Source organism: Anopheles ziemanni, chromosome 3 (genome assembly GCF_943734765.1).
Source record: "Anopheles ziemanni chromosome 3, idAnoZiCoDA_A2_x.2, whole genome shotgun sequence".
NCBI classification, from domain to species: Eukaryota; Metazoa; Arthropoda; class Insecta; order Diptera; family Culicidae; genus Anopheles; species Anopheles ziemanni.
The window spans coordinates 17,227,915-17,253,805 of NC_080706.1; the positions used below are offsets into that span (position 1 = coordinate 17,227,915).

Consider the following 25,891-nt stretch of genomic DNA (forward strand, 5'->3'; position numbering starts at 1 on the left):
TTTTAAGTTTTATGAACCTGAGCTACGAGTTTATGAACGTAAACAAAAACAAATAAAGTTTTTTTTGTAAATACCGTTTGGTGAAAGCTGTCGATGTTTTAGCGATGAATTATCGCGATGTTTAGAGTAAGGTCACTTTGCCTTAAAGTGCCTATAAAAATTATAGATACTCTTTGAATGAACCATGGACAACATATTAACTTTGACTAGAAGATTTAATGTTTGAGAATTAGTTTACAAATAATAAAAACCCATTTCTTTCCGGTTGAACTTTTCTAGAGTTTCTGCAGCCCTGCAAAATGAGCTGACCATCGGATACAGCCCTGATTGTCATTCGAGCAGCGTTGTCAAAAACGTCAACTGTAAACAAAACTCAAGCGCTAGCGGATACATTTCCCAAAAAGAAATTGGTTTCCTTTACTCCAGTTAAATAGCTAGTGTTACCTGCTTTAGAAACAGTATTTGCTGTAAGTGAGGAAATAGTTGCTTTATCAAGTATCAGAACAGTGCGGTAAGCGCGATGAGCGACAACGACATAACAAAGATGAAGGTAAGGAGATGGCGGCCGGAGGAGACGCCATCCGTGGTTATGCCGCACAAGCATCCTGAAATGTTGAAAACATGATGCTCCTTGTTCCGTAGGTGGCAGATCTGAAGAAGGAGCTGAAGGCAAGAGGTTTGAGCGTCATGGGCAATAAAAACGAGCTTGTCGACCGATTACAGTCCGCTCTGTTAGGTGAGTATCGCGTGCGTGTGTTGACCTGCCAGTAGTGTCTTAACTTTCTACCTGTTCGTCGTCGTAGACGGTGGGGATGTGCTGGAAGATACGGCAAACTCTGAAGATTTGCTAGAAGACGATGACCTAAACGACGACTTGCTTGATGAGGATAAAGACCTGACTGATCCTGTTGGGGAAGAGGAGCAGATTCTTAAGTCTCCAACGCCGAGTGAAACATCCAAGTCTATCTCTCCCGAGCAACAACCGAAACCGTCCTCTACAGGGGAAGATGCGAAGAGCTCCGTTACCAAGGGTGCGGTACCAACCGCTGCGCAGCGTAAAATTTGTCTGAAGCGAAATGTTTCCATCACGAGGCCTCCGATCGTTTCGGATTCACCGACCGCATCAACGGAGGAACCAAAAGCTCAACGGCAGCAGCATCAGAGTGGAAACAGCAGTGCTAACAGTGGCAGTGACGGTGAACCAGAAAAGAAAGTCGTCAAACTGGGCCAACTGAGCGCCCTGGAGAGGCTTGAAATGCGGGCGAAAAAGTTTGGAGCGCAAGCAGCATCGTCGACAGCGTCGGTCTCCGCTTCGGGCGCTGCTGCGGGTAGTACACCAAGTACTGGCAGCGGAACAAATGACAAGCTGCAAGCTCGTGCAGCACGTTTCGGTTTGTCCGCTAGTAGCACCACCAGCACCGCCAGCACTGGCAGCAGCATTACATCTTCCGGTGAGCCACCGTCTCTTGATGCGCTGAAGAAACGTGCCGAACGTTTCGGTGGATCTGTTTCGTCCAAGATGAGCAAACTGGAGCAGCAAGAAAAACTTGCCAAACGGCAGGCCCGGTTTGCACAGACAGCCAGCAGTACTGCTGCTAACGGTGCCGAGAAGGTATCGGTCGGGTCGGTCGATTACGCCGAGAAGGCTCGCCTCCGGTTGGAGAGATTCAAATCGGCAGCATAATTGCCTTGCATATGATCTCGTTTGGCTGGCTTCGTAAAACAAAAATAAAAAATTGTAACTATAGCAATTTAACTTTCCTTGGAAAACAACTTCTTCTCTTCCCTACAATCCTCTCCATGAATGGGTGCGGTAAGAGGACAATCACCGCCGAGGCGCCCAATAATGGTAAATGGATGGGCTTGCAATATTGGCCTATTGTGAGACGCCCGATTCGATGTACTGGATTTTTGTCCATAAAAAACTCGACACCACATTTTAAGATAATGTGTTTTGTATCTAATAAATTAAATAAAATGCTATAAGTACTGAAAGGAAGAGCAAGAAACAATGTTGAACGAACATAAACTTTTAATTCGAAAAATAGCCGTCAAGGAATTCGTACAATTGTAATTTTTAAACGGACATTTAAATTAAATACATTAAACAAATTGATAGATACACCACGTACAAATGTTTTAACCACCGTATCGTGTAGTGCGATGGAATAATTTCTTATTTATTACGGAATCGTGTCGGAAACAAAGACATTTAGAAGGATCGCATCGAATAGAAACACTAGCTTCAATCTGCTTCAAAAACTGGTTTGATTTAAAGATGATGCGCCATATTTTATCAGTTTCAGAAACAATACAACTATTTCAATGGTGAGGATTATGATTAAAGTACATGAGAAAATAAAAAAAACGAACAAATTTAAGACGAAACATCTGCAAGATGGCGAGGGACAGTGATAGGTGCATTTTAAGATCCCCCAACCTCGATCTCACTCGCCGGTACGTCCGGTTCTTCGTCATTATACATATTTTCGGCCATCTGCCACACCTGCATGATGTTGTCCTCCGATACAGAACAGATGACCCACGGCTCGTTCGGGTTCCACGAGAAGTCGGAAATCTTAGCCGTGTGACCTCCGTGAATGAACAGCAGCTCGGGCGGCCCATCCTCAGAGTCCTCGGCACTCTGCTCCTCGCCAATCTTGGACAGGTCCCATACGTGCAGCCGCCGGTCGGTACCAGACGAGGCGAGAATCGTTTCGTTATGCGGCGACCACTGCACCTGGAAGATTTCGTCCTTGTGCGACTCGAACGAGTGCAGCTTTAGCTTAAGATTACGCAAATCCCACAGCGCAACGGTTTTGTCTGCCGATCCGGTGGCGAGGATGAACTCCGAGTACGGATTGAAGCTCAGACAGTTAACCTCAGCCGTATGTGCATCAACCGTGTGCGATGGTTTGGAAGTATTGTTGCAGCGCGTGTCCCAAATCATAAGCTTTTGGTCATCGGCGACCGATCCAAACAGCGACTCGTGCAGCAGATGCCAGGCAACATCCTCCACTACTGCTGTGTGCCCGGTGAAGATGTTCTTCGCATCGATGATGCGGTGCTCCTTCGGTGTGGCATTGATGTCCCACAGGCAGATGGTGTGGTCATCGCTCGCCGACAACAGATACCCGTTCAGGTTTGGGTTCCACGACAGACCGTAGCCTTCTTTCTGGTGTCCACGTAGGCGCAGGTCCGGATGACACTCGCCGCTCGGTTCCGGCTTGCTCGGATGCTTCGTGTAGTCGAACACCAGCACGTCACTCGACGGAGTTTTGGTGGCGATAACGCACGGGTTCTGTGGCATGTAACGCGCGCGGTTCACTTCGCCCTCATGGTTGATCTTGATCTCTATCTCGATCTTCCCGGACACCGAGCCGAACCCACCGAACTCGCCCTTTTCGTTGTCGAAATGGCTCGTATCAAACTGCGCGTCCTCATTCGGCAGCTGGACGCTCGCAATCAGCAGATGGTTCTGCTCGTCCGACGTGTGCGTGCCGAGTATGAGCCGGTGCACCGAATAGTCCTTCCCTTCCGGCTTTGTCACATCCGGCAACCATTGGGCCGTCAACGATGGCCACTCGAGCGCATGTGTCATAACGAGATCGTACAAGAATGGAGTGTTTTTCTTCCACACTTTGTACTCTTCGTTGATGACACGCTCCTCGACCGCATCATCAAATGCTTCCGCTTTAAAACACAAAACGAAAAAACAACAATCCGCTTGGTTAAGTGACGAAGTTCTCTAAGCGTTTACCATCTGGGCGTTGTTACTTACCTCCATCAGCACGATCACCCATTTTCAGGCACAGCAAGCGAAAGCACAAATAATATTAATTTGCTTGACGTTCAATATTCTGCCGACTCCCGCCAAATCTCCAAGCTTGGTAAGCGGCGTTCTGATACGCCGATTTGCCGACCGCAACTTTCGGTCAGCAAAATACGATCAACCGGTGTTTAAATATGTGCAACTCCTGTTTCTCGTTACTCCCAACGGTAATTGCTATAACGTTGAATAGTTATTGCTACGCGAAAAACTCTTACTTTGCTGTTTTCCAGCGTTTTTGACTGATTTAATTCGACCCAGCGATTCGATGCGATTTCGGCGACCGACTATCCAAGTGTGCGTGAAACAGTGACGCTTAAGATGATTAGAAACAGAGATGTTTGTCCCGTTCTTCGAACCAAGGTCCTATGAACGAAGCTACTTTCTGTTCAAGATCAATAGAGCGTATCGTAGATCGAATGCGATTCTGACAGCTGGTAAATAATTACACCGCACTCGGTAACCTTGGCAACCAACGTACCCGGCAACACCAGCGTAGTAAACAAACTAGGCGCTTTCCTGGCGAACGTTGGATCTTTTGCAGTAAAAACGCCGTTAGGTACGCGGTGGAAATAAAATCCAACAACTATGGTAATTTACTGTTTGCTACTTCCAAAACCAAATGGTACAGTACGAAATCTCCTTCGGTATTTGCAGAATACAACACACAGCAACGTTTATTTGGGAGAATGGTACCAAAAGGAGGCAGATCTGAATCGACAGTTGATGGTCAGCTTTTTCCCCAGCGACAATTCAGTTGAGCTGATTGACATGAAAACGAGGAAAACTTTCCTCCGTCGCACAAAAATCGACGACCTGTGCGAGAACGATTTCTTTATTGGAGCGAAGCTGTTGATCTTTGGAAAACAAATTGACATTGTGGACTATGGAGATGCTAAAACAAGAAACAAAAAGGCCAACGAACAACTGTAAGTAGAGAACAACTTCCGAAGACCGAAATGAAGTTTAATAGCTACATGTTTTCTCTCGTTGTTTGAAGCTCATTTGGAATGATAAAAGCTGATGCGTTGCTGCACGTAGGGGAGGTATTGACCCATTTACATAAGGCTGGATTAGGAGTTCGTCGCTTGGCAATGCTGAAGATAGATGAAAATTACTCCTCAATGCTCAAATCAGTTCGATCTGAGGCTTCAAGCTTGAATTATCTGATGGACTGTATGCCTAGCCAGTCGTTTATTGCTTTGGAAATCATCGGCAACAATGCGTACAACCAATATCGCGAATTATGTGGTCCTGAATCGATTTCCGAGGCGAAGCAATGTGCTCCCAATAGCTTCCGTGGATTGTACGGAAATGACGTATATTGCTCACGATCAGCAGAAGATGCAGCCAATGTATGTAAGCTTTACGTGTAAAAGTGCTCTGGTAAAACTTGACTCGTTCATGTATTTCTTTTTAGGAATCACGTTTTATATTTCAAAATAACGACACAAAACTTGTGCTACGTTCGTCGGCTTTGTATACGAATAGTACACTTTGCATCATCAAGCCACATGTAGTCCGAGAAGGAAAATCAGGCGAAATCATCACGGAAATTTTGCGTAAGAAATTCACAATAACTGCTATGAAAATGCTACGGTTTGAGCGAGCAAACTGCGAAGAGTTCCTCGAAGTATACAAGGGCGTTGTTCCGGAATACGAGGAAAGTAGTTTTATGGATTTTATTAATTGCAATTCATCGTGTTATGATTCAACAAGTATTTATTTTCTTTCAATAACAGTCCATGGTTATGCAAATGATCAGCGGAGATTGTGTGGCTCTGGAAATCACCAACAAGTACGACGAAAGCTGCAGTACTTACCAGAGTTTTCGCGATTTTTGTGGTCCAATTTGTCCGGTGAGTGTCACAACAATTATATAGTTGAAACGATTTTCATTACTGAAACATGCTTTGTAAAATTTTAGGAGGCAGCCAAAATTACTCGACCACACACATTACGTGCCATGTTTGGGAAAAATAAAGTTATGAATGCAGTCCATTGTACCGACCTCGAGGAAGACACCTCCTTGGAATTGGAGTATATATTTAAATTTTTAAATTAATGTGCATTATTCGTACTTTTAATATTTTTATAATAAAACAAAATTCCCTAATAATTTGAGACGAATGATTTTAAAGCGGAATTACGTTGCTTTTAAGTTTAAGTTTCAATTCTCATGTGAGTACTTGAAGGACTTAAAGCGGTCTTTTCCCTACTTCAAGTCTTAACACCAACCTGTTGACCAGTGGATCTTGCACTCACAGGGCGATCATGGTTTCCAAGTCGCCGTTGCCACGGTTAGTAAGCAGTTGCTATGGTAAATGTGTATGCAGTTTAAACAACCAAATGTGCATCTAGGTAGCGTATGGTTCAGTTTTATAAAAATGAGCAAACCGGCAGGACAGAAGAAATTAAAATCGGCTTTAACGAAGCCAAAAGCTACTTTTACATTTGCCTTAGGGGAGTAAGTAAAATAGCCCCTTGTCAATATCTCTATCGTACATTGAAGTTATCCGATTTAACTCTTTGCAGAGAACGAAAGAAGCGGATTGCAGCCCGTACTCGGCAGTTGAATATTCCCGTTCCCATAGACTTGGAGTTGCTCATCGAGGGCAAGATAAAGCAGCTAAAGGACAACAGTTTCGTTTTTCTATCGTATGCGTTTCCAAAGAGCAGCGAACACTTTACACCGTACAGTTTTCTGTGGGTATTTTGGGACCATTCGTAGCAAACCAAAGAATCCAGAACGTTTTTTTTTATTATTTTACAGGGAAGTTCCATTCAGTAAAGCGGATAAACACGAGTACTTCACAGTGAGCCGGCACGGTGTAACTTACTGGAGCGATACGGAAAATCACTTTACCGAGATAGACACCTGGTTGGTAGACTATCGCAAGTATCAACGGCTCACGGGGCTACGATTTTTCAAACACTACCGCCTAGGGAAAGCATTCCGTATCTGGCAGCGTAACATTCAGTGGTACAAGTATGAAAGTGCCCGCCAAAAGATTGGAGCATGTGCCTTCATTGCACTGCCTCGGTTGGCCAAAGCTCTACTCACGATGCAGGAAGAATTCGTTCAGCTGGTTGGGTTCCGTTTTTTCGATGTGTCGGTGTCAGAAAATTGGCACCTTCCCTATTTCATTGAAACCCAAATGACCACATTCGAACAGGTGCGGGATTTGTTACATCATCTGCGGGATAAAATGCGTAATGTACTGTGTAAGTAGCATATCATAGGAATCTGCAATAGATGATCGTTCATGATTTCATTTTTTCTCCTGGTAGTTGACGCATGCTGCAACACACTAATCGATCGCGGTTTCTCTCCGCAAGACGAAGCGATAAATGTGACCAATAAGAAAAAGCTCAAAGACATGATGAGCTTCACGGAGCGAGCGAACAAGCGCAAGCTGTGCGCGTTGTTGGCAAGGTTTCTTGCGTGTGCTGACCAGATGATGATCACGCTGTTGCATCAAATTTTACGTGAATCATTCAAAAACTTAGCAAACGTCTTCTCGAACTTCATGGTCGAGCAGCAACAGCCACGGAAGCAGCCGTTCATGAACGTCGAGCTGGTGCTGAAACCGACACGCATCGATCTTGATCCTTCTCGGGAGGTAGCCACTCGCATGCTGGAGGATTTGAGTAATTTGGTCATGCGAACAGTATATAAAATTGATCGCTTTCAAAGTGACATGTTCTTCGACATTTACACCGAGTAAGTAAACCTTAATTTGATATCTTCGCTTTGTCTTTTAAGTACACTCCATTTTTCTTCATTTGCAGACCAACTATCATGGGAAGAAAGGAGGATCGGCTGTGCGGAAACCCACCAAGTTTAGATTTTATTATTCGGAATGATGTGCAACTGTCGAGCGATATGTATGATCGTTAGGGAACAATCATGGGATACAAACTAATTCGTTACATTTGGGGTTTTTATTGCAGCAAAATAATATTCGAGGGCATAACCGAAGCTTACAACGCTGTAGATGAATATGTGGTCCAGTTTGATCGGATTCGTTTATCGTATCAGGAAAATCTATCGGTTGACCATAACATAATCCGTGGCGAGACCAAGCTACAGATATTGGAAACATACTGTGAACGTTTCAGCCATCAGATGGCCGATCTCGAGAAGATCGGAGAATCGTATCCGTTGGGATTGTTACAGGTGAAACAGGTGGCCTTTCGAGAGGAAATCACTCCTATCTGCCAGCAGCTCCTGGCCGTTTTGGACGAAACCATTCCACGGCTGGCTATGGAGAAAATCAACTACGTTGAGCAGAAGGGCGAGGAGATACAAACCAAACTGCTGATTGTGCCGGAGGAAACAAATCACTACATTTACTACTTCAACCATCTGGAGGTTTGCCACGAGCATGTGGCCAGCTTGGAGAAGGAGCTAAGCTATGCACACGAAGCATTGAAAATTATGAAAACCTATAACGTTGCGTTTTCGGACGAGGATAAGGACAAATATTTGGGTGAGCGTTATTTAGTACCTTCTTTTAGTAGCATTGAAAAAACCACTTTAATAATTAATGGCTGCATTGGCTGTTATTGTTTCAGATATGGAAGAATTTTTGAAGGAGATTAACGACATCCTCCAACGTAAACGTGATCAAAAGCAGGATTTGATAAACAAATTTGATCTATGTTTGCAGTCCGATATAACGAAAATTTTCTCTGAAGTCGAAGAAATTCACGAAGAAGTGTTGAAGGAATGGCTCCTGGATTTAGCTTCCGAATCGGCGCAGGTGCGCGATTGCTTGATCGATCTGTCCGAGCGACTCACCATGTGCCAGCGGAAGGCGCAAGAGTACAAAAAATACCAAAAGGAATTTCGCCTCGAGGTGACACGGTTTGAGAAGCTTGACCACGTGATCAACGAGGTAAAGCTGCGCCAGATCTTGTGGGATAGCGTGCAGCAGTGGAAAGAATCGGTGGAGATCTGGAACGAGATACATTTCCACGAGCTCAACATGGACGAAGTGGAAGCGCTTAACACGAAGATTCTCAAAAACTGTGCCATGTTGGATAAAAATCTGCCCAAAAACGATATCATTCCAAAGCTGAAGGGTGAAGCGGAGGAGTTTAAGGACAAGATACCGGTACTGGGATTCCTGCGCAATCCGGCGCTAAAAACACGTCACTGGATAAAGATTGAACAGATCCTCAATCGTCATCTGGCGGAGGAGACGGAAATCTATTTACACACGTTCGAGGATGCGAATGCGTTCGAGGACGATATTGGAGCCGAGCTGATGGAGGTATCGAATATGGCCAGTGCCGAGGCTGGCCTGGAAACCTTGCTCAATAAGGTAGAAAATGCCTGGAAGGAGTTGGAGCTTACCGTGGTTAGCCATCGGGATCATCGGGATGTGTTCGTGTTGGCCGGTATCGAGGAAATTCAAACCGTGCTGGATGAGTCCAGCATCCACGTAAGCACAGTGGCCGCCTCCCGACATGTAGGCCCCATCAAGCCGAAGGTGGACGATTGGGTGACGCAGCTGGATCTCTTCTCGAGAACCTTTGACGAATGGGTCCAGTGTCAGCAGTCTTGGATCTATCTGGAGGCTATCTTTTCCGCTCCAGACATCCAGCGACAGTTGCCTCACGAAACGCAAATGTTTCTGCAGGTGGACAAAGCATGGAAGGAGCTAATGCGTCGCACTCAGAAGGCCCCGCTGGCGCTTGGAGCAATGACGGCCGAGGGAGTGCTTGAAAAGCTGCAAATCAACAACTTGCTACTCGAGAAGGTTACTCGCTGCCTGGAGGCGTACCTGGAGGTGAAGCGGATGGCATTTCCACGGTTCTATTTCTTGTCGAACGACGAGCTGCTGGAAATACTGGCACAAACGAAGAACCCGTATGCCGTGCAGCCACATCTCTCGAAGTGCTTTGACGCCATTGCGAAAATTGAGTTTGGCAAGAAGAAATCCGAAACTGGCGGAGAGCCGACGATGACCAACGACATTATAGCAATGATTTCACCGGAAGGCGAACGGCTCACGTTTGGCATAGGACTAAAGGCACGTGGTGCCGTCGAGGACTGGCTAGCCAAGGTTGAGGAGGCCATGTTTTTGGCCGTGAAACGTTACATGCGACAAGGCTATCGTCTGTACGGACTGAAAGATCGTTCATTCTGGATGCAGGAGCAACCGAACCAGGTGGTACTAACCATTTCCCAGCAGCAATGGGCAGCGGATGTGCACACCATACTGGACGGAGGGGGAAATATTGCCAACGAGATGGTCGCGTTTCATGAGAAATTGACGAAAAACTTGACTGTGCTGGCCGCGATTGCCCGTACAAAAATATCCAAGCTTGTCCGCAGAGTACTTTGTGCGTTGATTACCATCGATGTGCATGCTAAGGACATGGTATCGAACATGATCGACAAACGTGTGCAGAAATCGTAAGAATCTAGTTGACTTCCATGGCCATCTTTCCTCCATGAATACAATCCGTATTTTGTTTTCTTCCAGAACTGATTTCGAATGGCTAAAAATGTTACGATACTATTGGTTGCCCGAAACGGAGGTGATCGAAACGAAAATGGCCTCTGCTAGGCTGCCCTATTTCTACGAATATTTGGGAGCGGGAGGCGTGCTAGTGATCACCCCTCTGACCGACCGATGCTACCTCTGCCTGATGGGAGCGCTTCAGATGGACCTCGGCGGCGCACCGGCGGGACCAGCCGGAACGGGCAAGACGGAAACCACCAAAGATCTGGCCAAAGCGCTCGCCATTCAGTGCGTTGTGTTTAACTGTTCCGATGGGTTGGATTACAAGATGATGGGCCGATTTTTCACCGGACTAGCTCAATCCGGTGCGTGGTGTTGCTTTGACGAGTTCAATCGAATCGATATCGAGGTACTGTCGGTGATTGCCCAGCAGCTGATTACCATCCGCAACGCAAAGGCATCGAAGATGAAGCGTTTTCTGTTCGAGGGCCGTGAAATCCGCCTAAAACCGTCCTGTGCGGCTTTCATTACTATGAACCCTGGGTACGCGGGCAGAACGGAGCTTCCGGACAACCTGAAGGCTCTGTTCCGCCCGATATCGATGATGGTACCGGATTACGCACTCATCGCCGAGGTGATCCTCTACTCGGAGGGTTTTGAGGGATCCAAAGTGCTGGCCAAAAAGATGGTGCAAATGTACAAGCTGTGCAGCGAACAGCTCAGTCAGCAGGATCACTATGATTTTGGTATGCGTGCGGTGAAGAGTGTGCTGGTAATGGCCGGTGCTCTGAAGCGGGCCTCGCCGGATCAACCGGAGACTGTGACGCTTATATCGGCGTTGCGAGACTCGAATTTACCAAAATTTTTGGCCAACGATGCGACCCTGTTCAACGGCATTCTGGGCGATCTATTTCCGGGGGTCGATCTTCCATCGCCCGAGCGTGGAAAACTCCAGGCTGCGATCGAGCAGTGCATGGTCGATCGAAATTTGCAGCCAGTTCCAGAGATGGTACTAAAAACGTTGCAACTCTACGAAACGATGGTAGTGCGGTGGGGAGTGATGCTCGTCGGTCCGACGGGAAGTGGTAAAACGACCGTCCTCCATATGCTGGCTGAGGCGTTTGAGAAGCTTTATGCTGATCAGGTGCCCGGAGCGTTGTACCGTCCCGTTCGTATACAAACACTCAATCCGAAAGCTGTTTCGATGGATGAGCTTTATGGGTTCGTAAACTTGGCTACAATGGAATGGAGAGATGGACTTCTAGGACTGTCCATTCGATCAGCAGTGAGCGTAACAGGTCAGTCATACAATCTCGTTTCCCTTTTTTTGGACGATTTGTAAACGGTATTTATTGGACATACCCCTCATTCTTGACAGATGAAATCCACCAATGGGTCGTGTGTGATGGTCCCGTCGATGCGGTTTGGATTGAAAACCTCAACACCGTGCTGGACGACAATAAAATGCTGTGCCTGGCCAACTCGGAACGCATCAAGCTAACCAGCTGGGTCCACATGTTGTTCGAGGTGCAGGATCTATCGCAGGCGTCACCGGCAACGGTTTCACGCTGCGGTATGGTGTACATGGACCCGGTACATTTGGGCTGGACATCGATAGTAAAATCCTGGCTAAACACGGTCCAGCATCTGCACATGGATGGTGATCTGAAGGAGCACCTGCTCGAGTTGTACGAGCGCCATTACGAACCCGTTACAAAGTACCTTCAGCGCAACTGCAAGTGGAACATCCATCAGGTCAATATTAGCAAACTGACGATGATGATGAAGCTACTGTACTTGCTGCTGCAGGACACCCAGGGGCTGCACCTGATGGAACGGGGCGAAGCGAAGCTGTACGTGTTTAAAATGTTCACTTGGTGTCTGCTGTGGTCCTTTGCCGGTAACTTGTTGGACGACTCGAAGGAGCAGTTTGAGCAGTTCTACCGAAATCTCCAGGGTGAGGACGAGCTGGCGCTGTTACCGAAGGATACGCTTTGGGATTTCCGCATCAACACCAAAACGCGCACCTGGGAAAGTTGGAATGCGATACATCCAAAGTTTACTTACAATCCGACGGTGCCGTATTTTGATTTGCTCGTGCCCACGCACGACACGACCAAGTATGGCTTCGTGGCCGAAATGCTGCTTCAAAACCAGAGCCCCGTGCTGTTCACCGGCGATACCGGAGTCGGAAAGTCGGTGCTGGCCCGCGAGATCCTCCAGCGACTCATGCAACGCGACGTAATACCAATAATTGTTAACTTTTCCGCGCAAAGTGAAAGTGGCCGAACGCAGGAACTCATTGAATCACGCCTGGAACGTCGAAAGAAGACACTCCTCGGTGCGCCTATTAACAAGCGTATCGTCGTGTTCATTGACGACGTTAACATGCCCAAGCTGGACCGATACGGCAGTCAGCCACCGATCGAGCTGCTGCGACAGTTTACCGACTTCCGGGGAGTGTACGATCGGGAGAAGATGTACTGGAAGGATGTCGTGGACGTTACCTTGGGGGCTGCCTGCGCACCGCCCGGTGGTGGTCGAAATGTGCTCACGCCACGCTTCGTTCGACACTTCGCACTCCTTTCACTGCCCTCTCCGAGCAGTGACTCGTTGAAGACCATTTTTAAAGCGATTATGGGTGGTTTTCTAACGGACTTCAATATGGCCGTACGCCCGCTAGCTGAGCCGATTGTGGAGACGGCCGTTTCGGTGTACGAGCGCATTTCGGGGGAGCTGCTACCGACTCCGAAGAAGTCGCACTACGTGTTCAATTTACGCGATTTATCCAAGTGCGTCCAGGGAGTGTTGCAGGCGGATGCATCGAGCTACATCAACCCGATGCAACTGATGCGGCTGTTTTACCACGAAGCGCTCCGTGTATTCTACGACCGGCTGATTAACGACGAGGACAAACTGTACTTCAAGCAGCTGCTGCAGGATTGCTGCGAACGGTACTTCGAAACCACGGTCGTACAGCCGGAAGAAACGGTTTTGTTTGGCGATTTCCTGGTGTTTGGCCAAGCGGCCGAAGATCGGGTGTACGAGGAAATCAAAGAGATGAAGAAACTGAAAACGGTGCTGGCAGACTATCTGGAGGACTACAATGGGACGGTGGGCACCGAGATGAACTTGGTATTTTTCACCGATGCCATCGAACACATCGTTCGGTTGGCGCGGTTGCTGCGATCGGAACGAGGCAACGGGCTGCTGGTTGGGGTGTCCGGAATGGGCAAGCAGAGCCTTTCGAGGCTGGCCTCCCACATCAACGGTTACCAGTGCCATCAGATAGCGCTTCGGCGGGGTTATGATCATGGCTCGTTTCACGAGGATCTACGACGCATCTACTGGCTTGCGGGTGTTCTAAACAAGCCGACCGTGTTCCTCATTACCGACAGCCAGATCGTGCAGGAAACGTTCATGGAGGACATCAACAATATACTGAACTCGGGCGAGGTACCCAATCTCTTCGAGGGTGACGAGTATGAGAAAATAATCCTTAACGCCCGGGCACCGTGCATCGAAAGCGGTCATCCGAATCAGACCCGCGATGGCATCTTCGAATACTTTATCAAACGTGTCCGGGCGAACCTGCACGTCATAATGTGTATGAGTCCGGTCGGTGATACCTTTCGGAGGCGCTGCCGCATGTTTCCTTCGTTGGTGAATTGCTGCACTATCGATTGGTTCGTCAAGTGGCCAGCCGAGGCACTGCGAAGTGTAGCCATCGGTTCGCTGAAAGATGTCTCCGACAACGAGGTCCAGTGTAAGCATCTCGCGCAAATTTGCGTCATGATACACGAGAGCGTTGAGAACATCTCGGAGCGGTTTTACCGGGAGATGCGACGCCACTACTATACGACACCGAGCAGCTACCTGCAGCTGTTAAACCAGTATCGGGTGCTGGTGCAAAAGCGTGTCGATTCGATCGTGCAGAAGAAGGATCGCATTGCGAACGGGCTCAGTAAGATCCTCGAGACGAATCAGGTGGTAGCGGAGATGGGCGAAGAGTTGAAAAAGTTCGTACCGATACTGGAGGAAAAGTCCAAGAACCTGAAAGATTTACTAACGAAGCTGGACACAGACAACGCGATGGCGGAAAACGTGAAGAAGAGTGTGGCCAAGGATGAGGCGGAGGCGAAAATGAAGGCGGCTGAAACGCAGGAAATTGCCGACGAGGCGGCCAAGGATTTAGAGATCGTACTTCCGACACTGCAGGCGGCACAGGATGCCCTGAAATCGCTCAACAAGAACGACATCAACGAGTTGCGCGTTTTTCAAAAGCCACCGAAGCTGGTACAGTTTGTAATGGAAGCTGTATGTATTCTGCTCGGTGCAAAGTAAGCAAGCAAATGGTAATTGGAATGCATCTTAGGAGACATCATTCGTTTTTTTCGCATATTTTAGGCCAGACTGGAACACAGCCAAGGTGGTAATGTCCGATGTTAACTTTTTGAAAAAATTAGAGGATTACGACAAAGAGCATATTCCTGAGGCGATTATAAAGAAAATTAAAACATACGTTGACCACAAGGATTTCCAACCGGCGGTAAGTGGAAGACACTTTCGATCGATCCTTTTTTAACCACTTAGAGACTAATAATTACTTGTTTTGGTTATGTAGACCATTGAAAAGGTGTCAAAGGTGGCGAAATCGATGTGCCTCTGGGTAATTGCCATCGAGAAGTACGCCAAAATCTACAAGGTAGTAGAGCCGAAGATAAAGCGCCAGAAGGCAGCCGAACGGGAGTTGGGCGAGGTAATGCAGCTACTGAAATCGAAGCAGAGTGAGTTGGCCGAGATTGAGGCTAAAATAACGATGCTCATGTCGAAGCTGGATGAGAAGAAGCGAGAAATGAAGCTGCTGCAAGATCATAACGACCTGACGGCGGCCCGATTGAACCGTGCCGGACGGTTGACGTCCGCCCTGGCTGACGAGGAGGTCCGCTGGCGTGAAACGGTAAAGCAGCTGACGGCGGAACATTTTGCCGTGCCGGGCGACGTGCTGGTCGCATCCGCCTACGTCGCCTATCTGGGAGCGTTTCCGATCGACTATCGTCGTACACTGTCGGAGATTTGGGTTTCGGAGTGCAAGCGGTTGAACATTCCGAGCAGTCCCACGTTCAGCTTAGTGCAGATCCTCGGCGATTCGTTTCAGATACGCCAGTGGAACATGTACGGGTTGCCGCAGGACGAAATTTCGGTCGAAAATGGCATCATTGCGACGGAGGGTGGACGGTGGCCACTTATGATCGACCCGCAGGAGCAGGCCAACCGTTGGATACGGAACATGGAGGCGGAGAATGAGTTGCGCATCATCAAACTGACCGATGTCAATATGATGCGGATGTTAGAAATATGGTAAGACGACACAGGTCGGTTCTAGATAACATTACGATTCTCTATTCCTTTTCCTACAGCATCCGTCAAGGTTTTCCCATGCTGATCGAAGACGTTCAAGAGACGTTGGATCCGGTACTAGGAACCGTGTTGATGAAGCAGGTGTTCCTGCAAAACGGCAGGCTTATGATCAAGCTAGGAGACGTCGATGTGGATTACGACAGTAACTTCCGCCTGTACATGTCAACTAAGCTGGCTAATCCTCATTTTTTGCCAGAGATTTGCATTCAAGTGAGTTTGGTAAACTTTCTCGTCTCCCGAAGCGGACTTGAAGATCAACTGCTCGCGTGAGTATTGGGAGAACGAAACGGCCACACATTGTAAAACAAGCTAGTGATGAGCTTTGCATTGTTTTTTTTATCCATCTAGTGAAATTATTAAAATAGAGCTGCCGGAAATGGAGAAACAGCGCAATAACTTGATCACTACCATAAACTCTGACAAACAGCAGCTGTTGCTGTTGGAAGATAAAATCTTGAAGGTCCTGTATGGTTCACAGGGCAACATACTGGACGATGAAGAACTGGTGGAGTCGTTGAACGAATCAAAGGAAATGTCCACCATCATTGCCGACCGGCTAATCGAAACCGAACGGACGGAGTTGAATATTGCAGCTACACGGGAAAAATATCGCCTCTTGGCTGCACGCGGTGCTATCCTGTACTTTGTCGTTGCCTCGCTCTCGGAGATCGATCCTATGTATCAGTTCAGTTTGCGTTACTTCACGCAGGTGTACTGCTCGGTCGTTGAACAACCGCACGATCGGGTGGAGCTTCCGGAGCGCCTACAGCGTCTGCTGGAAGACATTACGTTCACCGTGTTCGCCAACATCTGCCGCGGTTTGTTCGAGAAGCATAAGCATATATGCGGCTTTTTGGTGGCGTTCGCCGTATGCAAGGAGGATCAGCAGTTTTTGGACGAAGAGTTCAGCTTTATCGTGCGCGGACCGTCGCAGCGGAAGTTTTCACTGGAAGGCAAACCACCTTTTGTGAGCGAAAACCAGTGGATTGCATGCTGCTTTCTAGAGGTGCACGATCGGGCAAAATTTGCCAATCTTACCAAACATCTGCACCGTTCGATGGTGATCGAGATCGAAGACTTCCGGGAGGACTTGTGTCTCGCGCCCGATCCCGAGCCAGCCACCGTAGATTGGAATGCGCGTTTGAGAGTTTCGGAAAAGCTAATGCTTGTCGCCGCATTGAAAGACGAGTTCTTAGTGATAGCCGTGATGGAATTTATACGGCATACGCTTGGGAAGCGGTACACGGAACCGCCCAAAAATACTGGTCTGGCGTCACTGTATTCGGACATTTCGCCGTTAATTCCCTTGGTGTTTGTCCTATCGCCGGGGTCGGACCCGATGACGGCCCTGATCAAGTTCGCCCAGGAACGTGACTGCGTCGAGAAGCTGCATTCGATTTCCCTCGGACAGGGCCAGGGTCCGGCCGCCGAAACGTTGATCGAAGCTGGCACCAAGGGAGGACACTGGGTGTTTTTACAGAACTGTCACCTGGCCACGTCTTGGATGGAGTCGATGGAGAAAATTGTGAACCGAATCGCGATGGGTCTGCAGACGGTCGACTCAGGCTTTCGGCTGTTTCTTTCGTCGATGCCCGTTCGTTCTTTTCCGATCAGTGTACTACAAAACTCGGTCAAAGTGACAAATGAACCTCCCAAAGGGTTGCGATCGAATCTCGTACGCTCGTTAAGAGAACTTGACCGGAGCTGGTTCGAGTTTCACGTGTTGGGTCGGAATTGGCGTGCACTGATCTTTGGTCTGTGCATGTTCCACGGAGTAATCCTGGAGCGCCGAAAGTTCGGTCCGCTCGGATGGAACATCACGTACGAGTTCAGCGAAAGTGATCGAGAATGTGCCCTCCGGACGTTGGATATCTATTGCGATCGAGAGCTGCGAGCGGCGATTCCCTGGGACGCGTTGGAGTACATCAACGGAGAGATAACATACGGAGGACGTGTAACGGATGTATGGGATCAACGATGTTTGCGATCGATATTGCAGCGGTTCTCTTCGCCCATCATCCTAGACGAACGATACTGTTACAGCCCAAGCGGAGTTTACTACTGCCCTGAAGTGCGGAAGATGGACGAATACATGGAATACGTTGGGCAGCTACCTATTCATGATCCACCAGACGTCTTTGGAATGCACGAAAATGCCAACATTATATACAATCGTAACGAGACGCGCTTCTTTTTGGACACCCTCCTAGAAAGCCAAACGGGCGGCGACGCGCAAGGCGAAGAGGCCGTGGCTGCCATGGATAAGCTGTGTCTGGATAAAGTAGATTCCATCCGCAAGGCAATCGCACCTGCGATCGGGTGTGACGAGCTGCACGAAAGTCTTCTCCGGCGCGACTCCCAAAACCGTATACCTTCGTTGACCACGGTGCTCCTGCAGGAGGTGGAGAGGTTCGATCGGCTGCTGGATGTGATCCATTGCAGCTTGCGAGATTTAGAGAAGGCAATTCAAGGGCTCGTGGTGATGTCCGAAAGCTTGGAAATGGTTTACCGCGCATTCGGAAACAATCAGGTCCCCCAGCTGTGGCACGCCAAGGGATTTCTCTCGACAAAAACGCTCGCCAGTTGGGTGACGGACTTGAAGCTGCGGATTGAATACGTGCGGAATTGGTGTACCGATGGGATACCGGAGTCTTCGTGGATATGTGGACTGTTTTTTCCGCAATCATTTTTAACAGGAACACTACAAACGTACGCACGCAAACATAACATTCCAATCGATTCATTGCGATTTGATTTCGAAGTAATGGATATCACGTTGCATCAGTCGGAAATTTTTAACAACCAATCTGAACAGGTACGAAGATATTTTGCTAAATGAGTCATAAATGTGATAAAATAACACTTTCTCTACTGGCCGTTTTAGGTGAAGGACGACCGTTTCAAGGGTCTACGTTCGCCGAAAGATGGAATTTTTATACACGGCCTGTTCATAGAAGCTGGTCGATGGGATCGAACCGAAGGGGGGCTATGTGATACGAGACATCGAGAACTGATCGCCCACTTGCCGGTCGTTTGGCTTAAGCCTTGTACTGAATTAGACGTGGGGCAACGTTATGAAGCACCGCTGTACAAAACGAGCGTTCGTGCGGGCATTCTTTCAACGACGGGCCAGTCCACAAATTTCGTACTTTCTGTTTTACTTGATTCGAATCAGATGCCCGATCACTGGATACTGCGGGGAACGGCACTGGTGACAATGATAACGGATTGAATGTGTGCGGTGTGCTCTAGATTTTGGCTGCTTTCAGTTCAGTGAATGCTTTGCAAATTTTATTTAATTACAAAAATGGATAATAAAAGGACTGATTTTTTAAATTTCCGAGAATGATTATTTACCGTTTCCTAGGAGCGTATCTATGTTGGCACTTACGTCTCTGATGGCTTTAATGGCATGTGGTGTACAGTTGAATACTTCGCTTGCTATAAGCTTTTGAATTAATCTGTAAGAAAATATGTTAGTTAGAATTCACCAATAGTTCTGCAGACCCGAAGAACAGCTTACGTACTCTGTTTTTGATTGAATTGAGCGTGCCTCAGCGTGCTTCAATTCTACGTTATTCCGCTGGTACGGACCAGTGCGAACTTCCGCACATGCATTCATCAGTTGAAGCTTGCGAATTTTAAGCTGGGCCAGGGTTTGTTGCAGCTTCTCTCGTTCTGCGTCGAGCTCTAGATTCCGGATCTGCTCTTGGTGTGGTGACACAGCCAGCTCACTCAAATTGCCACCGGAGAATTTCTTCGCTCTATCGACAAATGGTCGCGCCTGTTCGATTATCTTAGCCTCGACATACTTGTTGATCGCAAGCCGTTCGTGATAGCTCAATTCAACATTACGTATGTGATCTAGGCCTGGGAATGGAATATAAAAGAGCACGTTCGACGATCATCTAACGCACAGCCAAGATATTTCACCATCCTTACCTAAAGGCATGTCACCATCGTGCTTGTACATCGAAAGCAGCGCACGATTCTCCACGGAAATGGGCGAATCAGTCTGTTTAAGCAGGGCAATTATGAGCGATGTTTTGTAGTACTTCAGCAATTCCTGGTTGAGCTCTTCCTCCTGAGCATCACTTCCACTGGATTGGATTGAAAGTTGACGAGATTCATCCATTTTTACACGAAATAGAGCGGTGAAATGTCGCAGTGCGGCCGTTTGTTTTGATTTTAAAGCAGATCGGTTGGGTGCGTGAAAACAGCGCAAAATTTTCAAAACAAGAAATCAGTGTTGCCAGTTTAAACAAAATTGAGATTATTTAAAGCATTCAGTTGTGTCATCAACACTTTATCAGAAATTTTTAAATATTATAATAATATTTTTACAATTTATGTATTATTTGTTTTCCTTTTTATTCTTAAAAGATTGTAAAAAGTGTCAGTGATGGACATCACGTGGGTGAAACAAGCTCACCTTGGCGTCCAAAATGACGTTCATCAACAAAGCTATCAAAAGTGCAGTCGACGTTTGGAAAAAGAGATGAGTGGTACGAATTTATTGATTTTTCGCAGGTGCAACTAAGTTGCACTGTGTAAAATCGCGTTGCGTGTGCAAAGCAGTAAAGTTCGGCCACACGGGATAAATCTATCCGCCTTTCGTATCGTCATCCGGGAAGGCATCAGCGAAACAAGAGTTGCGTGTGTATACACACACTCTCCTCACCGACGGTGGTGTGCGGGCCGATTAGTGTGTCGGTATGCCTCGTGTAAACTTTAGCCGAACTGAGCGATTCGCTCAGATGTCGAAGCAGGAGCAACTGATCGCCCAAAAACGCCAGCAGATCCTAGAGAAGCAGCGCACGTTGGAATTGGCCAAACAGATAGCAGCCGAAGCGACGAAGGATACGCCGAGGTGAAGCATAAGTGATCCCCCCTGATGCAGATGCAAATGCCAGCCACTGTGTGGCTGTGTGTTTGGCTTATGTAATGTATATGTGATGTTTTGTGTTTTTCCTGATCACCACCAGCAGTACCACCGAAGTGCCGGAGGCACCAGAAGCGGCGGGGAAGGTTGTGCTCCCGTTCAGCAACGACGGCTCGTTTCTGGAGCGCTTCAAGCAACTTAGTGAAAAAATCGTCAAGCAAACCGAGGACCAAGTGAAACCACTGTTGGAAGAACCGGATGCGACGGCAAGCGCCGAACCGGTTCCATTAGTGGGTGTGTCCGCTGGGTAAGCCATACCACATGCATCTCCCGGAACGACTGGTTCCGTCGAGGTAACCAACCCAAACTCTGTTCACTTTCTGATCGCATTGGTTTGTTTTTACAGCACCAGCGGAGAACAGATGTTTAAATTTGACGTACCGCCACCATCGTTGCTTCCTACACTACCACCTCCGCCACCGCCACCACCACCACAGCTTCCGGAAATGGCCGATGAAGTGCACTTTGAACCGTTTTACGATTTGCCCCCCGTTGCCCCCACCGGCTCACCATCGGCCGATGGCACGGATGAGGTGGGCCGCCATGAGACTGCCACAGGCGAGGTAGAAACAAACTTCCAAGGTTAGTACCCGTTTCTCACTGACCGGTGGCTACCATGTGGCGCGATGGAAAAGGACGTGTCTGGGGGCACCGTGTAACCGTGCCCCGCGTACGGTGGACGGAAGAGAAATCTAACCCTACCCATAATAGTACCGTTACTTTTCCATCGGCACGTTGGCCACCTGAACCGGTTACCCGGTTACGTTTGTTTGCTCTTTTAGTTATAATTTTTGTATAGTATTTTCAGAACATGATAAATTACCAACCACAGTTGAAGAATTAATTCAATTGGTTGCCGATATCGGTGATGTTTATGAAGAAAAATTATGTTCACGTAAAAATGATTTGCATCCATCGCTTTGGTAATTGTTTTCCTTTATAACTACATTTATATACTATATATATAAACATATATGTTAAGGTGTAACAGTTGCTCAGGGTGTAAATAATGCTACAGTTAGGGAAAGCAAGGTAGAAAGATTTTCATGCAAAGGCAGAAAATATTATAATTGATGGAGTGCTGTAGCCAGTTTTTAGAATACTCTATACAACGGATTATAGTGCTCATTCAACATTATTTTTCTTAGTTGTTCTGTAATTGAGGTAAAACACAGCGTACAATTCAAGAACATTTCTTAGTTATGCAAGAAGGAATACTACTCTGGATACTGCTGAACGTAATTAGGATACTGCTGGACGTATCAATATTCATCATCTTTAGAGTTTTAGCAGCACAGGTTCCATGAAATTGACGGGGAAGTGGAGATAGTTTTTGGTAGGCCTTTAGCAGGTTTATTTGTAATCGAAAAGGTAAAGAAAAAGGTTAGATTTGTTATGAAAAATGTAAAGTTAGCGAAACTGAATGATTAGTTTGTTCTGTTTGAAAACATACAGAATAGGGACACAGAGTCTAGAAAACGTTAGGAGATTCAGTAAGGATTAGTGTTCCCATTTAAGTGTTTCTCTCACATCATGCTTCCGTTTGTTTTCAACCGTCGGATCCTTCGGAAGATGAGTGTGATGTTATTAGGGTATAAAGAAAAAAAAAATACAACCCAGAAATGCTATCCAGGGCCAGGCCTGGAGAGCAGATGCGGAGGCTGGGTGGAAAAAAATCTGACAATATTTTACGTGCGATTTTTGTTTCGTTTCTTTTCTTTTTCCTTCTCTCTTTCTCTTTCTCTCTTTCTCTCTCTCTCTGTCTCTTTCCGTCTCGTTTTCTTTCTTGTTCTTTTTTTCTCTTTCTTGTTTCCCTTCCATTCCTGCACTGTGCCTCTGCCTCTTGTCGTGGCATGTTTGTGTGTTTGTATTTGCTCTGTAGGTTCATATTCGACAAGCAGTCCGAGGCGTACCGTGGCTACCGTCGGATGATCGTCGTGCAGCGGCAATCGAGGGGCCATTCGGAGGGGCACCCCAATGTGGCTTCCGGTGATGCGTTCGGTGGCAATGCACGCTCCCAGCTAGACGGGAATGGTGGCGGCACAATGGTTGAGGAGGACGAGGATGATACCAAATACGATCCGGCCGACGTGCTGGACGATTCAATTATTGATGAGACGAACGAGGAAGTTTCTAGGCAGAAGCCGGACGGAGGTGGCGAGGGAACGGCAGCGGTAGGTGAGACGGCAGGAGCGGCTGGTGCGGACATTCCTATCCATATGATGCCCAACTTCTACGGCGACGAGCGGCACTTCTACGACGACAAGTCGACCACGGAGACGGACTCCGACACGGAGTACGTGCGGGAGGCGCGTGAACGCAACCTGAAGAATCTCAAGCGCAAAACGTTCGATGCCGGGAATCGGCGCGAGGATGGAAGTTCGACCGACTCCGACGATGACTACAACGGTGGGCTGGGGGACAGTGCGAATGAGTCGATGAACGAGAAGAATGGCGGAAGTTCGGGCGCTGGTGGAAGTGCCACGGGTGGCAGTGGAGGTGGTGGGGGATCACGTGGCCATCGGCAGAAGTTTCGCAAAAAGTCACGCTGGGGAGACAACACCGACGCGGGTACCGGAACGGCTGGCAGTCAGGATGGAAGCCAGCAACAGCAACAAGGTCAGGGTGGTCCGAGCACTTCCGGCAATGTGTCGGGATCGTTCACCGCCGGTACTTCGCGCGATGGGCAGCAGCCCGCCCCATGGAGTGGAGCAACCGGGGGAAAGGTAATGAATGTGGTTGATACCTCCCAACCACCACCGCCTCCACCGCCACCACCGACCCTGGCACCCGGTGTCATTGATCGTAACAATCCGGGACTGCTGCAGTACGTTTTTCAACATTACGGCTCGGTGGCGGACATCTCGGCGGAGTGCTGGAACAAAGCACAAGAGCACTATCGGCTGCAGCTCCTGTTTGACGATCTTACTTCGAAGATTCAGCAACACGAGCGGTACGTTCGTGGTGGTCCATCGCCAGCAGCTGGTCCTAACCGAGGGAACGTGGAACGGGGCAGAGACTCGGACGAGGAACGTCGGCTTAACACGGCCAAACTGGAGGCGATCATGTGCTGGATAAACGAGATAACGCGCTTGTACGAGCGCGTCCGGCCAGGGCATTTGAGCGAGTTCCTCATGCGTGGCGATTATGAGCGGTTTATCGATCAGTTCCGGCGCACGTCGGACCGGCAGCCGAACTTTGAGGACTACAAGGAGTTTCGTCTGCGGGAGGCGAATGGCGTAGCGAAACCGTCCGGAACGGGTGGACCGGAAACGCAGTCGGGTGGCTCACGTAGACCCGAGTACAGTTCTACCGATTCCGATTTCGTTTCCTACCAAGACCAACCTCCAAGTTCCATGCAATCGCAACAAGGTCGTCAACAGCGCCAGTCTGGTGCCCAAGGAGAAACAGGAGGAAAACGTAGCGGAGGAGGAGGTGGAGGAGAGATGGGACAGTCGAGGGTCGGTCAGGATCCGTCCACTTCTTCTTCGTTTGCCGGTGAGAAACGCACCGCCGAGGAAGCCGACCTGCAACACGAGCAGCAGCAACAGTTGGCAGCCAAACGACGCAAAAGTCGTTGGGGTGGTCAGGCGGTCGACTGTGGACCACGGTTCGTGCCCAGTCAATCTCCGTTCTCGGCCGGGGGTAACGCGCCGCCATTACTCAACCACCCACCACCTCCGCTCCCACCGCTGACGAAAGCACCGCCGGCGAAATTGAGTGCCGTAAACCGCACCGATCCGGCCCTGTTGGCGTACGCACGGCAAAACTTCGGTACGACCAACCTCAGCGAGGAGGACTGGAGGAAGGCGGAAGATCACTACAAGATCAACCTGCTGTACCAGGACATGCTGCGGAAGCGGCAGGAGATCGATCGGTTGGCCAACAGTGGGCGGTTCAAGTACGAGTACGATTCGGACGAGGACACGACGGGCGGCACGTGGGAGCACAAGCTGCGCCAGCAGGAGATGGAAGCGACCCAGAAGTGGGCCAACGAGCTGACACGACAGTCGGAGGGCAAGCACCACATTGGTGATTTTTTGCCACCGGAAGAGCTGCGCAAGTTCATGGAGAAGTACGAGGCGCAGAAGAACAACCGTCAGCCAAACTTGAGCGACTACAAGGACTACAAGCTGCGTGAGGACAACGTCGGGTTTCAGATGCTCCAGAAGCTTGGCTGGAAGCAGGGCCAGGGTCTCGGGGCGGACGGAAGTGGCATTATCGATCCGATTAACAAGTAAGCGTGGAAAAAAGAGACAGAGGGAGACAATGGTGGTTGGGGTGGTAGCTCTGGTGAAAAAAACCTTACTTTTTGATGTTCCTTCCATATCCGCAGGGCAGCGCAACGGGATAATAATCAGGGTTTGGGCATCATTACGCCGGACAACCCGGAAGTGAACGATAACGAGTATGACGCGTACCGGAAAAGGATGATGTTGGCATACCGTTTTCGGCCGAATCCGCTGGTGTGTACACACCCACACACAACTCCCCCGAGGGGGGGAGGGCTATATCCGGTTGTGGTATTTTAATGCTTCGTTTTTAATTTCCATCTTTACAGAACAATCCGCGACGGGCGTACTACTAGCTGCGGGGTCATATTGGTAGATAAATTACGTCTTCCGGACGTGTCCGGAAGCGATGTTAAGCTAAATTAATTCATAAACAACTAAGTGTAAACACGTTACGAGAAACCTTGGATGCAGTCGCAGTAGAAAGGTACACAAGCGGAACAAGTTGTTGGTTTCGTTCGATTGCGAAATTATACGCTGCTGATTGGTGTAATGGTATTCGCTTTTTTCCGCTCCGTTCGAATCTGCTCCATTTTCGCTAACGTTATGTGCATGGCCACAACAGTGGATCGTATGCTTTAGGCGGCATTTAGACCACATTTTCCGACGGAACACATAGGCCGCGTCTCTTCTCAACTCCCTCTGAGCCGTCAGATGAACCTTGCAGGAGAACACCGAACGTGTGACACGGGGCTGACCCGTTTTGACCGTTTGTTTTTTGACCTGGTCGCGAAAATCGGTTACAACATTGCAAAATAAACTAATTTATGTCGTATTTATGGCGCAGAAAGATGCGCAAACCGTTGAATGAAAGTAAGAGCACGCATGCGAACAAAATATTGCAAATTTAAAAATTAGATTAATTACACGCCGCCGGAGAATGCAGCGACGGATTGAGTAATATTTGTATAATGCGTTCTTTAGGCTGATT

The 25,891-nt window shown here is 48.3% G+C and overlaps 6 protein-coding genes across 6 annotated transcripts; 4 read left to right on the plus strand and 2 right to left on the minus strand.

Annotated features, from left to right (window-relative positions):
• The first annotated feature begins 360 nt into the window (after positions 1-360).
• Positions 361-1,824, plus strand: LOC131287203 (uncharacterized). Its single transcript, XM_058316233.1, has 3 exons — positions 361-550; positions 643-736; positions 804-1,824. The coding sequence occupies exons 1-3, from the start codon at positions 521-523 to the stop codon at positions 1,682-1,684; spliced, it is 1,005 nt and encodes a 334-aa protein (XP_058172216.1). The 5' UTR covers positions 361-520; the 3' UTR covers positions 1,685-1,824.
• A 334-nt stretch (positions 1,825-2,158) lies between these two features.
• LOC131289762 (chromatin assembly factor 1 p55 subunit) lies at positions 2,159-4,021 on the minus strand. Its single transcript, XM_058319070.1, has 2 exons — positions 3,782-4,021; positions 2,159-3,693 (listed from the first exon to the last, which is right to left on the minus strand). The coding sequence occupies exons 1-2, from the start codon at positions 3,801-3,803 to the stop codon at positions 2,426-2,428; spliced, it is 1,290 nt and encodes a 429-aa protein (XP_058175053.1). The 5' UTR covers positions 3,804-4,021; the 3' UTR covers positions 2,159-2,425.
• Positions 4,022-4,835: 814 nt separating this feature from the next.
• LOC131287937 (nucleoside diphosphate kinase 7) lies at positions 4,836-5,945 on the plus strand. The gene is made up of 4 exons (XM_058317031.1): positions 4,836-5,184; positions 5,250-5,490; positions 5,570-5,688; positions 5,757-5,945. The coding sequence occupies exons 1-4, from the start codon at positions 4,840-4,842 to the stop codon at positions 5,892-5,894; spliced, it is 843 nt and encodes a 280-aa protein (XP_058173014.1). The 5' UTR covers positions 4,836-4,839; the 3' UTR covers positions 5,895-5,945.
• Positions 5,946-6,216: 271 nt separating this feature from the next.
• LOC131284237 (dynein axonemal heavy chain 6) lies at positions 6,217-19,003 on the plus strand. Its single transcript, XM_058313091.1, is given in 14 exon segments — positions 6,217-6,296; positions 6,365-6,535; positions 6,603-7,054; positions 7,121-7,553; positions 7,622-7,717; positions 7,784-8,322; positions 8,408-10,256; positions 10,327-11,603; positions 11,684-14,645; positions 14,713-14,854; positions 14,930-15,666; positions 15,726-15,992; positions 16,075-18,541; positions 18,611-19,003. Coding segments are annotated over 14 exon segments (11,865 nt in total).
• A 3-nt stretch (positions 19,004-19,006) lies between these two features.
• LOC131288219 (uncharacterized) lies at positions 19,007-19,907 on the minus strand. The gene is made up of 3 exons (XM_058317336.1): positions 19,669-19,907; positions 19,254-19,596; positions 19,007-19,187 (listed from the first exon to the last, which is right to left on the minus strand). Exons 1-3 carry the CDS (start codon positions 19,859-19,861, stop codon positions 19,076-19,078), a joined length of 648 nt encoding a protein of 215 aa, XP_058173319.1. The 5' UTR covers positions 19,862-19,907; the 3' UTR covers positions 19,007-19,075.
• A 363-nt stretch (positions 19,908-20,270) lies between these two features.
• On the plus strand, positions 20,271-25,519 carry LOC131289970 (uncharacterized). The gene is made up of 8 exons (XM_058319326.1): positions 20,271-20,596; positions 20,712-20,915; positions 21,015-21,250; positions 21,468-21,591; positions 22,551-23,629; positions 23,666-24,905; positions 25,005-25,134; positions 25,230-25,519. The coding sequence occupies exons 1-8, from the start codon at positions 20,442-20,444 to the stop codon at positions 25,254-25,256; spliced, it is 3,195 nt and encodes a 1,064-aa protein (XP_058175309.1). The 5' UTR covers positions 20,271-20,441; the 3' UTR covers positions 25,257-25,519.
• Positions 25,520-25,891: the final 372 nt, after the last annotated feature.